Source organism: Toxorhynchites rutilus, chromosome 1 (genome assembly GCF_029784135.1).
Source record: "Toxorhynchites rutilus septentrionalis strain SRP chromosome 1, ASM2978413v1, whole genome shotgun sequence".
Taxonomy (NCBI): Eukaryota; Metazoa; Arthropoda; class Insecta; order Diptera; family Culicidae; genus Toxorhynchites; species Toxorhynchites rutilus.
The window spans coordinates 18,600,562-18,613,335 of NC_073744.1; the positions used below are offsets into that span (position 1 = coordinate 18,600,562).

The 12,774-nt window shown below is 39.3% G+C and overlaps 1 protein-coding gene across 4 annotated transcripts in view; it reads right to left on the bottom strand.

Annotated features, from left to right (window-relative positions):
* Window positions 1-7,379: 7,379 nt before the first annotated feature.
* Window positions 7,380-12,774, bottom strand: part of LOC129762241 (dedicator of cytokinesis protein 3) — a 148,584-nt gene continuing 143,189 nt past the window's right edge. For 3 of the 4 annotated variants that reach the window (XM_055760314.1, XM_055760312.1, XM_055760313.1), the window contains one exon: window positions 7,380-10,251. In XM_055760314.1, the coding sequence (XP_055616289.1) occupies window positions 8,604-10,251 (1,648 nt within the window). In that variant the 3' untranslated portion in view covers window positions 7,380-8,603. The remainder of the gene's footprint in view (window positions 10,252-12,774) is intronic. The other variant, XR_008740588.1, reaches the window with a different exon arrangement.

The window sequence follows — 12,774 nt, forward strand, 5'->3', positions numbered from 1 at the left end:
ATGGAATGCTCAGATCGATAGATGAAAATATCTCGTAAATCCATAAAAAATAACTGAATAATAATTGTAAGTACATGAGCCGCCGCATGTGTCGTCAATTTCGACCAATCAGAAGTGGGTATTTCCGTTAGGATAGGGGTTGAGATTTTTCAATTGTTAGTTAGTTTAATGAAATATATTATTTTATTCAATGTAAAAAATTGTTATGAAGTGCCGAAATTGATTGACGCAAAAATCTCATCAATCCATCATGAAATGACTGAGCAATAAGCATTTGAAATTGGACACTTTTCACAATTTGCTCGATTTTCGATTTTCAATTTGTACTCCCATATGTTCCCGAAAGACGTAATCCTACGTCAAAAAAGTGTCAAAAGAAGCCCCGCACGACGGTATCGCATTAGGTGTTGCTAGTCCAATTGAAATTCACATTGAGGCATATAGATAGTATCGTGTGCCGTTTGGTTTGAAGCGGAGATGGAAATGGGTTGAATAAACACTTAGAAAGCTAAAATTATAAAAGAAAATTACCTTTCCCATTTCAAATATGTTTTCTTTATAATAAAGTAGCTTTATTGTGGTGAGAAAAATGTTCGATATTGATAATTATCTTATATTACATAGGTGAGTGTTTTCTCTTCATTTCATCCATAAAGAACAGACGAGCCATCTCGTCCAGGGCTACAGAGAGAGATTTTCATCACATCTCATTCCACTTCGGCATCTTCTATCGTGATATGCACAATCCAACGACTAACCATTATGCTTCTGTCATCGTAACTCGGTTGTAAACACTGGTGGAGTGTACAAACAATACCCAACAACCAAACAAAACAGCCCCATTCAGGGCTACAAAATCATTATCAAAGAGTTTTACTATATAATTCTTCAAACATATCCAAAATCAGCATGCAACAGCTAGCCTAACGAAATCCTACGTAAACTATGCGGTCGTGTCTCAGACAATGTCTAACGCGGGACACAAAAAACAAAACGTTATTTATATACGTTATGTGAACATAAACCATAGTTTAGCGAGTCTAAACTGATCTGTATTATTTCTTTCTATGTATCGGCACCCAGTTGTGATTTTCGGTGGTTTAGATTTTGTTTACGCCTGAAAACCACACGGTCAATCAGAGCATTTACGCCTGGCAAGCAAGGTTTAAATTCTATAATTTTCATCAAACTACCGAATGGAATGCTCGAAAATTCCAATTCATTTTTCATTGATTTTAGTGTTAACGTATGCATTCAAAAAAAATTGACTAATTTCGGATGGTGATGAAATATAATTTTATGGAACAAATTTTCCTTGAATCTTACGTTTATTAAGCCTACAACAAAAATGATTGAAGGCTGTTGATTCGCAGCAGCAGCACTGTTAAGCAACTTAAGCAACTGAAGAATTTTTTCTTACTGCAAGCTCCATCCTACAGCGAAAAAGTTGGACATCTTGAGGCACTTTGTGTCCACCACATATAGCCGATCTGGTATTTACAACATCATCTCCCTGCCGTTCTTAAGTCGGGAGATCGAAGCAACCGGCCAAACGGTGAAGGAGAATCTGGCCAAAAAGGACATTTTAATGCGGAAGCGCCAAACGAGACCGGAGGTATCTAAGCAGCATGCAATCACCCAGAAGGAGTAGCATGAGGTGAAAAACTCCTTTCCTTGCTCATAATGAAAGATGAGACGTACTTGATGCTGGAATTCAATCCATGGCAGGGGACAAGGTACTTTACGTCCTCCAGATATATAACGGGTAAATGGGTAAACGGGTAAAAATAAAAAATGAGAATTTTTTCAATCACATATAAAAAAAATTATTCTTTTTTCATCGATTTCAGTTTTTTTTTTTAATAACATAATGTATTTTCTTCAAAAAAAATGTCGTTGAATGTTTGAGTAAGGGCCGTGGTCTGCTGTTCGACGCAACTTTGTCGCGATGCTCTCACAAGAACGTTGTACGGCACTTACGTCCATTTTCCGGATACAATTCCGGATTATTGTAGTCAGTTGCTTCGTGTCCTTGGCTCTCCAATTGTTTTTATACACTAGGGCACTGAGTGAGCCAAAGAAATCCTCTATTGGGCGGCATTGGGGCAAGTTTGTTGGGTTACGATCTTTCGGCACGAACGGTATCTTTTTCTCCTCAAGATACGCCAGCATCTTCTTGGCGTAATGGGAAGACGCCTTGTCCGGCCAGAAGACGTACTTCCCATCCGCGTGATGCTCGTTCAGGAACGGCAGCAGGATTTTATCGAGGCACTCTTCTCGATAGATTTGTAGGTTGATTGCCAGACCGCTCGGCTTAAACCAAGGCTTTGGAATGCCCCGGTCGGAAATGGCGATGTACAACATAACATTTTTTTCAAACTTGTGCTTGAACTTGTATTTCACTTCAGGCGGTGTGAATGACTTGTCGCTGGAGTAGTAATTATCATTTCCTGGAATATGCGTTTTGGATAGCTGAAAATAGCTTTCGTCGTCCAGAACGAAAGACGTCCCGCGGTATTTTTTGGTCATCCACCGACACTGTGATTTCACCGTCTCAATCTGCTCCTCCGTGTACTCCGGCGACCTCGTCTTCTTTCTGCAGTCCTTCCATCTTATGGGTCCGATGGATCAATACGTGGGAGCAGCCATATTTCCTACCGGCGTCACGCAGGCTGGTTGTGTCCTTGTTGTCAAACAGCTTCTTTAACGATGTCTTCCTCTGCTTCGTCATTATCGTCACCGGACGACCACTTCCGACCTTCCGCTCTACGTTCAGGGAACCCAGGATACGATATACCGTACTGACAGGTACATTTTCTTCCTTAGATGTGCCACCGTGAACTTTTTTCCTTGCTGGAAATGCGTTTCGTAGAACCGTACAATGCGTTCGCGGAGCACGTGCTGTTTCGACGCCATCTTTGCTTTGACTAAATTCAAACTAGCAAAACCAAACACGCCTACTGTTTCTAGCAATTTTCTTGGAGAAAGAAAATTTTACGCTCTTTATTTGAGTTACTGAAAGGTATTGAAAAAATTCTCATTTTTTATTTAACACCCGTTATAATAAATTTTTGTAGTCATAGATTGATTTGACTCAGGCTTATATTTATGTAGATCTTAACTATTTAGACTTGTGTTTAAAAATGATACATGATGACTCTTTGTCTTCATCTGCATGATTGAATAAATAGAAGAAAAGGGTAACAATGGCTTTAATGGTATTTTTGTGTACATTTTTGAACAGAATGTGGTACCGAATTGTACCACGTTATGTCATCCAACCCGTTTAAAGGATACAAGTACATACAGGAAACGGGTTTTCCAGGGCATCCATTTGATGTATACAAAGAGAAAAAAATATATTTTGAACAATAAAAAACTCAATTTCTCGTCCGTGCCATTAGGCTCAGACCCATAAACTTTTTATTTTTCATGTAAAATGAACTTGAAAAATAAAATTAATGTGTCTTAGATTGAGACGAAAAGTTTTCCGCTTGCGTCTTAGTTTTAGACGACTGAAGTTTTCAGCACCCTAATTGTGAAAAAAGTAATTACAATTGCTGACAAAAGTCAAACTTCCATGAAGTTGTTCTAGAATCCAAACATAGTAGACATTAGAATACTATTTCTGAAATTAAAAAAAAAAATTCAATATTTTAGTTCGTAATTTGTTCTGTTTTTTTCATAATGCGAAAAATATGATTTGGAAATCTGTAATTAGCTTCTGTATATCCTCTTTCAACGTTATTCGTTGACACATCCAATTTTATACCATTCGAGTAACTGATTGGTATGCCTGCTATGTGAACTTCCTATCTTCCTAGCTACTAACACAATCAAAGTTCAACACAACCAAAACCCGTGAATCTTCCCACCTTCTATTCTTCATCTCGGGCAGAAGTTACTGCAGTTACCCGCATGAATTAATGTGTGTGAGCAGAACTACACAAGAAAGTGAAAAGTCCATTGGTTACTAACAAGAAGAACTGTCAGAAGGTTGAATTAGCATAGAAAAAATGAAAAAGAAAACAGACAATGATCAGCTTGGATACACACAGTTAACAAAAATTATTCACAAATTTATTTTTACTCAGTTGAGTAAAGAAATTTTTAACTATATTCATTCATCACTCAGATGAAAATCAGGCTGCGGGTCGTATGAACAAAGCCGAAGGACCGCAGGTTGGCCACCACTGCTCTAAACTTATTCTATCAAAATTTTCAAGAGAAAAAAAAACCAATGGGTAGTTTTCTATAGAGTTTTTTCCGTGATGCAATTTGATGTGGGACACCCTTTAATATTGAACACAGACTAATAAACGCATTTGATATACACTTTTTCTCACATGGTATTAGGTGTACCGGTAAGTTTCTTCGCTTTTACAACAGATGGCGTAATTTGATTTTTATTCCAGTGAATCAGATTTCCAGACATTCGCTGGAAAGCTACTGTCATTGCCAGGGATGGTAAAAAATCACATTCAACGATCAATGAATAAGTATATCCCTCTAGTCGGATGTTTTTAAATCACCCCCAGCAGGCGAGGCTCTTTTATTCTTCATATGTACACAGAGAGAATACTTGGAACGGTGAGCTACCAAGATCTCAAAAAAGAAATATGAGAGCGGAATCCCAACTGCTTGCACTCTCGAAGCATTACTTCTACTACTCAGGTTTTATCGTGAGTGCAAGCCACAAACGATTAATCCCATTCCATAGAGCGGATGATGAGTTCTTGATCGGAAAGTGTAACAAGAGACGATCAACTGAAATCTTACGACACTCATCGAGGGATTTTTAATTCTCTATTGCACTGTCCGCAGTGAGTGGCTGACTCAGTCTCGTGTCGATTTTATTTTGCTGTCGTCTCCCGCCCGATAAACAGCAGACGGGTAATGGATGCAATTGATTAATTTTATTACCAGCAGATTTGGGCGAATCTCATCCCGCCCAAAATCGTTTTTAGATTCCAATAATTCTGAACATTCACATTTCTCTCCAAATAATTTTTCCAACAGTAATTCAATTAGTGACTTCACGAAACACCTTTCGAATTCGATTGAATTTCAGACCCTTTTTTATTTTGTAGATAAAACGGATCACATATTTGATTAATTCAATTCTGTGTGGTTACGTTCTTCGTTGCGAATAAATGTAATGAAATAGTATGGACGTATGATATTCATGTATCGTGGACTTCCGACATATGTGGCAGTAGATTTGTCGAACGACTAATGTTTTTTTATATCCCTTCAAACTTGTTGCATCTCTCAAGTGTACATACTGCTTTGACCGCAGATTTGCTTGGTAGAATCTGGTTAATTTCAGGTATTCAGTCTTCATATTGTCGAATGAATACTGTTGGAACAATAGGTATCGCAGCAAATGATTATCAACATCTTACCTTATCATCAAACGGTATGCGAATAATTTCAGTGAACTGACGGCATTGGAATATATGCTTAGTGAGGACCACACAATTATTATCAGAGCGAATAAACGTCCGACTGGAAGTCATGAACATCAATTCAATGTGCCCAAGATAAATTTATCCTTTGAAGGTCATTAACCTTTCTAAAGATGATCAGATGGAATATATTCCAATGTCGTCTGGAATAACCTGTCCAACACCTTATGATCGTAATATTGTTTTTGCTATTATTCTGATGTTTCATAACACGGCACTCTATTGATTATTCGCCGAAAATGAATAAAAAATATCCTTGAAGTTAGCCTACGGTTTTAGTAGCAGTGCAATATGGTGAGCCAGTCTCAGGATAAGAAAACATTTAAAAATAAAGCTTTTTTTTTGAATGAATCAATAGTAAAACAAAACGTCAAAAAATATTCAGCTTTGTGATAGCAGATAATCATTATCCATTTGAGTTGTATGAGTATTCCATTCCCCCACAAACTGTGGATAGTCTATCTGCATACAAATTATGTAGAGTGCCACAATCCAAAAAAATTATGAGCAAATATTTACGTGCTTAAACAAAAGAACACATGTTGACATATTTGCGCTAATTTATTATTATTAATTCAAGGTAATCAAGGTCTTTTCTAGACACCAGTTTACTCGGCCCCGAAAAAAGTGGTCTGTATTTGGGCAGGCGGTAAAATATATCTCGCAAGACCACGTGTTCGATGTCGTAAAAGCCTTGGCCAATAACGCATTTACATTAACTCATAAAATTAGTGCTTTGAGAGGGATTATTGTTTGTAGTCTCTTGATTAATTTAAACACCATCTGAGAAATCCTCCGTGAAACATGAAACATTAAAGTCGTCCTATCTGCTGTAGCGCATTTTTTTTTATTTTACCCAGTTTCATCGAAGTAAACGCGCAAAGGAAAATTGAACGCCCGGATGAGAGAGCGAGAATCGTACGTCATAGAGACACTCATTCCCATGGAGCAAATTCTTGTTAGGAGTTGAAAGCAAAACGAGGAAGGAGAGTAACTCAATTATTCGAACTAGTTTCAGTCTAGCAATGCTTTGGTCAACTCAGAGTTACCAAGAGAAAATCATTTGGTTATGATGGGTGAGGATTAATAGTTAGTCGCAGTTTGCACAGATTACGATCTGTGCAGTTTGCGATTAATCGTAAATCACATCATGCTCCCTTGTTTTCCATCCTTGGTCATTGCGTGTCTTTTTCAGTATTTGTCAAAAAGTTGAAGCGTGAACAACATTGTTCTTTTTTGCCACTTTGCCGGATTGCCGTACCAACGAGAGTGTTATTGCGGGGAGGAAAAACGGTCACAATACGAGCAAAGACACGATAAAGTTATTTTGCAGCACGACAATGCTCAGCCGCATGTCGCGAAACCGGTCAAAACATACTTGGAAACGCTGAAATGGGAGGTCCTATTCTGCAGACATTGCTCCGTCCGATTACTACCTTTTTTGGTCGATGCAACATGGCCTGGTTGACCAGCACTTCCCCATTTTGATGAAGTCAAAAATTGGATCGATTCGTGGTTAGCCGACAAACCGGCCGATTATTTCCGCAAAGGGATCCGTGAATTGCCAGAAAGATGGGAACAAGTTGTGACTAGCGATGGGCAATACTTTGAATATTAAATCTGTAACCATTTTTGCAGAATGAAGCATTAATTTTTGAAAAAAAAACGAAGAAACTTACCGGTACTCCTATTAGAAAAGAAAGTTATTACGCGGATGCATATTACTTTTTGACACAATACTCTTTAGAATTCAGTTCAGTTCATTTCTTTGTTTTTAAGAGACTCGAAACTTTGCGGTTCATTCGTCTCTAAAAGACTATTTACAGACACTTTTTGGGAAGAAGTGAGGATAATCTCATAGCGTCAAGGAAAATTTCGGTAGTTCTAGACAACACAAATCCACACCAACGCTTCCATATAAAACTGTGTTGCTTAATAGTTTATTCACCGTGTTTTCACCTAACGGCAGGTATCATGACCTTCCCATGCATAAATTTATCACCGATCAACCGATAATCGAGGTGTGCTCTCTTCCTCTCTCTCATATCGAGTCGAGAGTGTTTTCCAAATCAATTACACAACACACAAATTTCCTCACGACTACCCGCGTGCACAATTCTTTTGTTGGGACTAGAGAAAGCCGCTTGACTAGTATCATCGTATGAACATCTTCGCTTCCGGAAAACAGTTTAATTCCTCCTTTTAAAAAACACTCTTTGTCCATCCCACCGTGGTCACGGTTGCGACTCAGCTTGATCCTCATGCAACGGGAATATTGTTTTTTGTCTTTTTTTCTTCTTCTAATGTTCTTTTATTAAGATATTGAACTTTAACCGGGTAGAATTGAGAAGCGAACTAACCGCGGCATAAGATAGTGTGTGTGTGTAACAAGCACAAAATTTGAAAAAGTTCGCATTCGAAAGGTAATATAGTTTTTTTTTCTGTAATGTAAATTGGGTTGAAATCGATCGTAAACTTTTGCGTTCGCTAATCTCTTACATTTATCAATCATTTTCAGCTAATACATATATTTGTTTGTATAGATACCAGTATGTGTGTGTATGTTGTGTGTATGAGTGTGAGTATATTGGTAGTCACAGCTCTCAATTATTTTTGACTTACAACTAATACACTTTTTGCTCGCATGCGTGTATAGAGATTTGTTTCAAACGTTCAATGTGTGTATAACTTAAACATCGACGAAACTCTACCTGGATAAATATAAAATAGTTTCCACCTTCCGTGTGTGTCTGATCCGCTCTCCACCGACAATAAATACAGTATTCTAATTTTCTTCCGGAACGATGAAGAGCGAGAAAAACCTGATAATATATCGTTGGTATAATTTGCTTTCGCACATGTTGAGAATCGTTTGAGTATTGACCGCCACACTATTGTTTTGTACCCAGCCTCCAAAGGTCCAAACTCAAAACAATTTTAAAAACACACGCACACACACTCAAGAGATACTCACCCCAGACTCGAGCGCGCCGCTTATCGCGACTTATCTACAATTAGTTTAGAGCTTTGTTGAATTAACTGCTAAATTTGATTGGAGAAAAGTTGATCGGTATTCGCCGAGCGAGATTCGGAGAGCGAGAGAGAGGATTGCACAAACGTCCCAATTTGTTTTTTTCAATAGAAGATTTCCTCTTCCCCATCGTCATGCCTCAGCGGAACCATCGTCGTGTTTCGCACCTCCACCAGATCGTCTCCGTTCAGAGATCTCCTACCCAGACTATTGGTTGCGGATTGTTGTGGTTGTTGTTGAATCTTTGGCACGCAATAAGCAGACGATTCGTGGCCACCAGCGGCGGCGGCAATCGCTGTCACGTTCATCATGTTGCTCTCGCACTCATCGCTGAACGAATCGCTAAAGTTGTCGTTGAACGGTGGAGGCGCTGGGCTGATATCATTCAGACTGATTGCGTCCCCATCGGAGGACGAGTTTTGGCTTAGGTTCAGCGATTGGTTCCGCTGGTGGTGATGGTGATGGTGCTGTGACGGGACGTGACTCGTTCCCGAGAAGGAATGCTGATGCTGCAGCGATGCGGACTTGGGTGGAATCGGAGGTGGCGGTGGCTGGGGCTGTGAGGAACCTCCCCCATTCGTCATTGCCAGCTTGCTCAGCGAGTTGTTGATGGAGTTCATCTTCATTTCCTGAATGCCGGCTATGTTGTACCCTTCCGGGTTCGAGTTTGTCTTTTGATGACCCCGAGGAGTGGTCGCACCGTTTCCATTCAAAGCAATGTTATACTCCTCTGTTGGTGCACCCGTAACCGGCATCGGCTGGTGGTAGTGGTGATGATGGTGACTCGAATTCTGAACCATCTGATGAGTCGCCCCGCTGTTCAGATTGTTCAATTCTTGCGAACTTGTCGAAATGCCAGAGTCCCTGTTAAAGTTTCCAATATCGTAGTGTCCTTTCAGTTCGCTGGAACTTCGTGGGCTCCCGTAGCTATAACTGTTCATGCTCTCGTTCAGTGAAATCTCGTACAGGGAATACTTCTTCGATCTTGGCCTGGCTGGTGCCGAGCCGTGCTGTTGTTGTTCCACAAATTCCGTGAAAGGCATTGGGTTGGAATTTCTCTTGTCCGGAGTGTGACCACGCGGTGGAAGCGGTGGAGCTGAGGGAGACGATGTCAACGACTCCCTGGGAGGAACCTGTGGGGCTGGAAGAGGCGACGAAGTCATGGCTGTCATTGGGACAATTCCCGACAAGGAAAGTGTCTTCCTGTTCAAATACGTATACGTCTCATCGTGGTCTTCCGGGAAATAGTTGTTCTGTTGTTGATGACCCGCCGCATTTTGCACGGGCGATTGATACTGGTGGACATTGGCGATCGGGAGCGGTGGCAGTGGCTTGGTTGGAATGTTGATGTTAGTTTTCCACTCGGCGGTGCTCTTTTCCAGCTCAAGGAATGCTTCGGAAAGTCGATTATGCAGCGGTAGCACTTCCTCCGGCGCCAAGCTGCGATGCAACTCCAGAGCCTGTCGCAGAATTTGCATCTGTTCGAAGATCAAGCGTTTCAGACGCTGCACATGCAAACTTTGATCTCTCGCCTCGGGAGATTTCGTGAAACGCTCCGAGAAGAAAGCATCCTGATACTTGTTGAATCCACCGTTGACGTTGGCGTCTACCGAACCCTGCAGGCGCATCGTGAATGGATTGAGATTACGTTTCGGCTCTAACCGGTACTGTACGATCAGGTCCGACAGTTCCTTGTTGACATTTGCAACCGTTTCGCAGGCGAATTCCACCGGCGTTAACTCGTGCACGGACCTGTCAATGAAGAATGATTATAAATTAAGAAAAAAGAAACAAAGGAACAAAGTGTGGAGTCGAAAATTAACATTGATTTTTGACATGCTGTGACTGCGTGAAACATTAGACATCATTCTTCCGCATCAATCTATCCAGCTGAATTTTAGACTACAGTCGATCATTACACAATTGCATTCGGGATTCCGAAAATGAACCATCGCCAAGCCTCACTATCACAGCAGGCCACTCACAGTTGATTCATTCAGTTTCGTTCATTCTCTTTTTCGTTCTGCTCTGCGTTCACGGAATGTGAGCGAGAGAAAATATGGAAAATATCCCTAGTTTTGTTATTCATTGATATTAACCCTTTCACGTACAACATCGAGTCTCACTCGATTTGAAATGATTGTGCCAAAACGTAGAACATCGAGTCTCTCTCTCGTGGTGCGCTTGCAACACAGGAGGCACAGAGACGCTCAGCAGAGAATTGAAATTACTCGACGCGTGATCCATCGAAGTGTTTGCATTTGGTCCGCTCTTTCGAAAATCAAATCGTACGGGAAGGGGTTAATCGTTCTCGGACACTGACGAAACGGTGAAATTCATTGAGGAAGATAAGAAAGAACATAGAATTCATAATAGTGACAACAAAGTAGGATAGCGTTGCGGAGTGTGATGGAGTCGACAATGTAAGCCTAGGAAGAGGCGTTTTTAAATTATTCAAGCAAGCAACGATTTTTGTCTCAGTTAAAATACTTTCTATTTACATAGTTAATATGCAGTTCCAATTTCGTTTGTCAGAAATGCTTAAAAAAAACTCCAATTCCAATGTGAAAATGTACCATTTTGACTCAAATATCGCACAATTATAGCGAATTCGTTTTTAAAACTGAGTCAGTGCCAAACTGACTCTGTAATAAAAAAACGTTTTCAGTTTCACGAATGCGGTGGTTTGTTGGTGTGTGTTATATAGTCTGATTTGTTTATATTTGCGACGACAAATGTACAATGTCGACGTCTGGTGGCAATACTAGTGCTTGGGAGGTAAATTATTCTTCATCAGATCAGAAGGGCCAAGTGCAGTCAAAAATATAAAAGTTTGAATGAAAACTTTTACTTCATATTGTTTGATTACCTAACACATGTAGTTCTGACACTCACTTAACTATTTGTCGATGCATTTCCTGTTTGTTCCACAAATAATTACTATTGTGATATAAAATGGTCATTAGACACAGTTTTCGTTCAATATGTTTCTGCGGTATCGGAAAAAAAACTCTTATTTCATCACATAAAATAAATATTCGATACGTTAAAGTAAATTTTCATTCATAATTTTGATTTTGAAAGTAGGTTTGTTCCACCTGAATATCCACCATTATTTTCGCCTCCCAATGAAAGCAAACGTAGCTTAATGCCGGCTACTCGAATATACTCTTCAAAATCAGAATCCGAATTGGATTACGATTCCAATAATACAAAAGCAAAAGCAGCAGGTTTTCCATTTTCATAGTGTTTATTTTTAGATTTTCCAAAACAATACTCGGAACTTGACAGTTCAGTATAGTTGTATTGGTGAACCCGAGTGCCAACCCGTGAAACATCTCAGTGCGAAACTAACAGCTTTCGGGGCGAACTAGTGTTACACTAGGCCGTATGAATAAAAACAAAATTCATCTTTACTTTACTTCATTCGAGCAGTCGAGCAGTGAGATTAAGTTTTTACTACGTTTGGTATGAATAAAAGAAACAACAAAGTATTTACTTTTCGAAAATGGATGTTTAGCTGATTTTGTATGAATAAAACAGCATTCATCAAGTATTTACTTCGTAATTATCAAGTATGCTCATGAGCATACTTTGGATCTGAAAACACTTTCATTCGTTTTGATTTCATATCCTATTTATGTTTAAAGCTGCTATCTTGCGCTCGAAGTTAAACAAGTTAACGATCCGCATTGATGGCATTGAGCTTCGTTTACTAGTTTAGGGGAGCGTAAAAAAATTGATTGATTTTCAGGCGGAATGAACACATAAAAATTAAAATTTAAATTATGAATGAAAAATAACCTTTCCGTACCAATTTGGCCTTCTGTTCAAATGAAAAACACTTTTGTTTGCAGGTGGTGAAAAAATCTTGTACGATAATTGTTTTTGAAGACAACTTTATTTTATAATGAAAAGTTCTAGTAATAATGTTGGAAATGTAGACAAAGGGTTGAATAAAAGTAGGAAAAAGTGTTTTAAGTGATTAAATAACATGATGTGAACATTTGCATTCAAATTTTAACATTTGAAAACTGGTTTCGTGTCTTCTAATATGATAGGTATTACACTAACGAGATAGGGACCCAAACTATTGTCCCTAATTGAAAGTCGCCACCAGACGTCGACACTATTCCTTTTTCATCGCGAATTCACGCTTCGTCCAAAAAAATGTTTTGAAACGAAACCTAAACAATCAGTTGACAGATGTTTGACAAAGTAAAAACTATGTTCGAATTCGAAAATGAAATTAGTAAAGTAAACATTTATTCATAC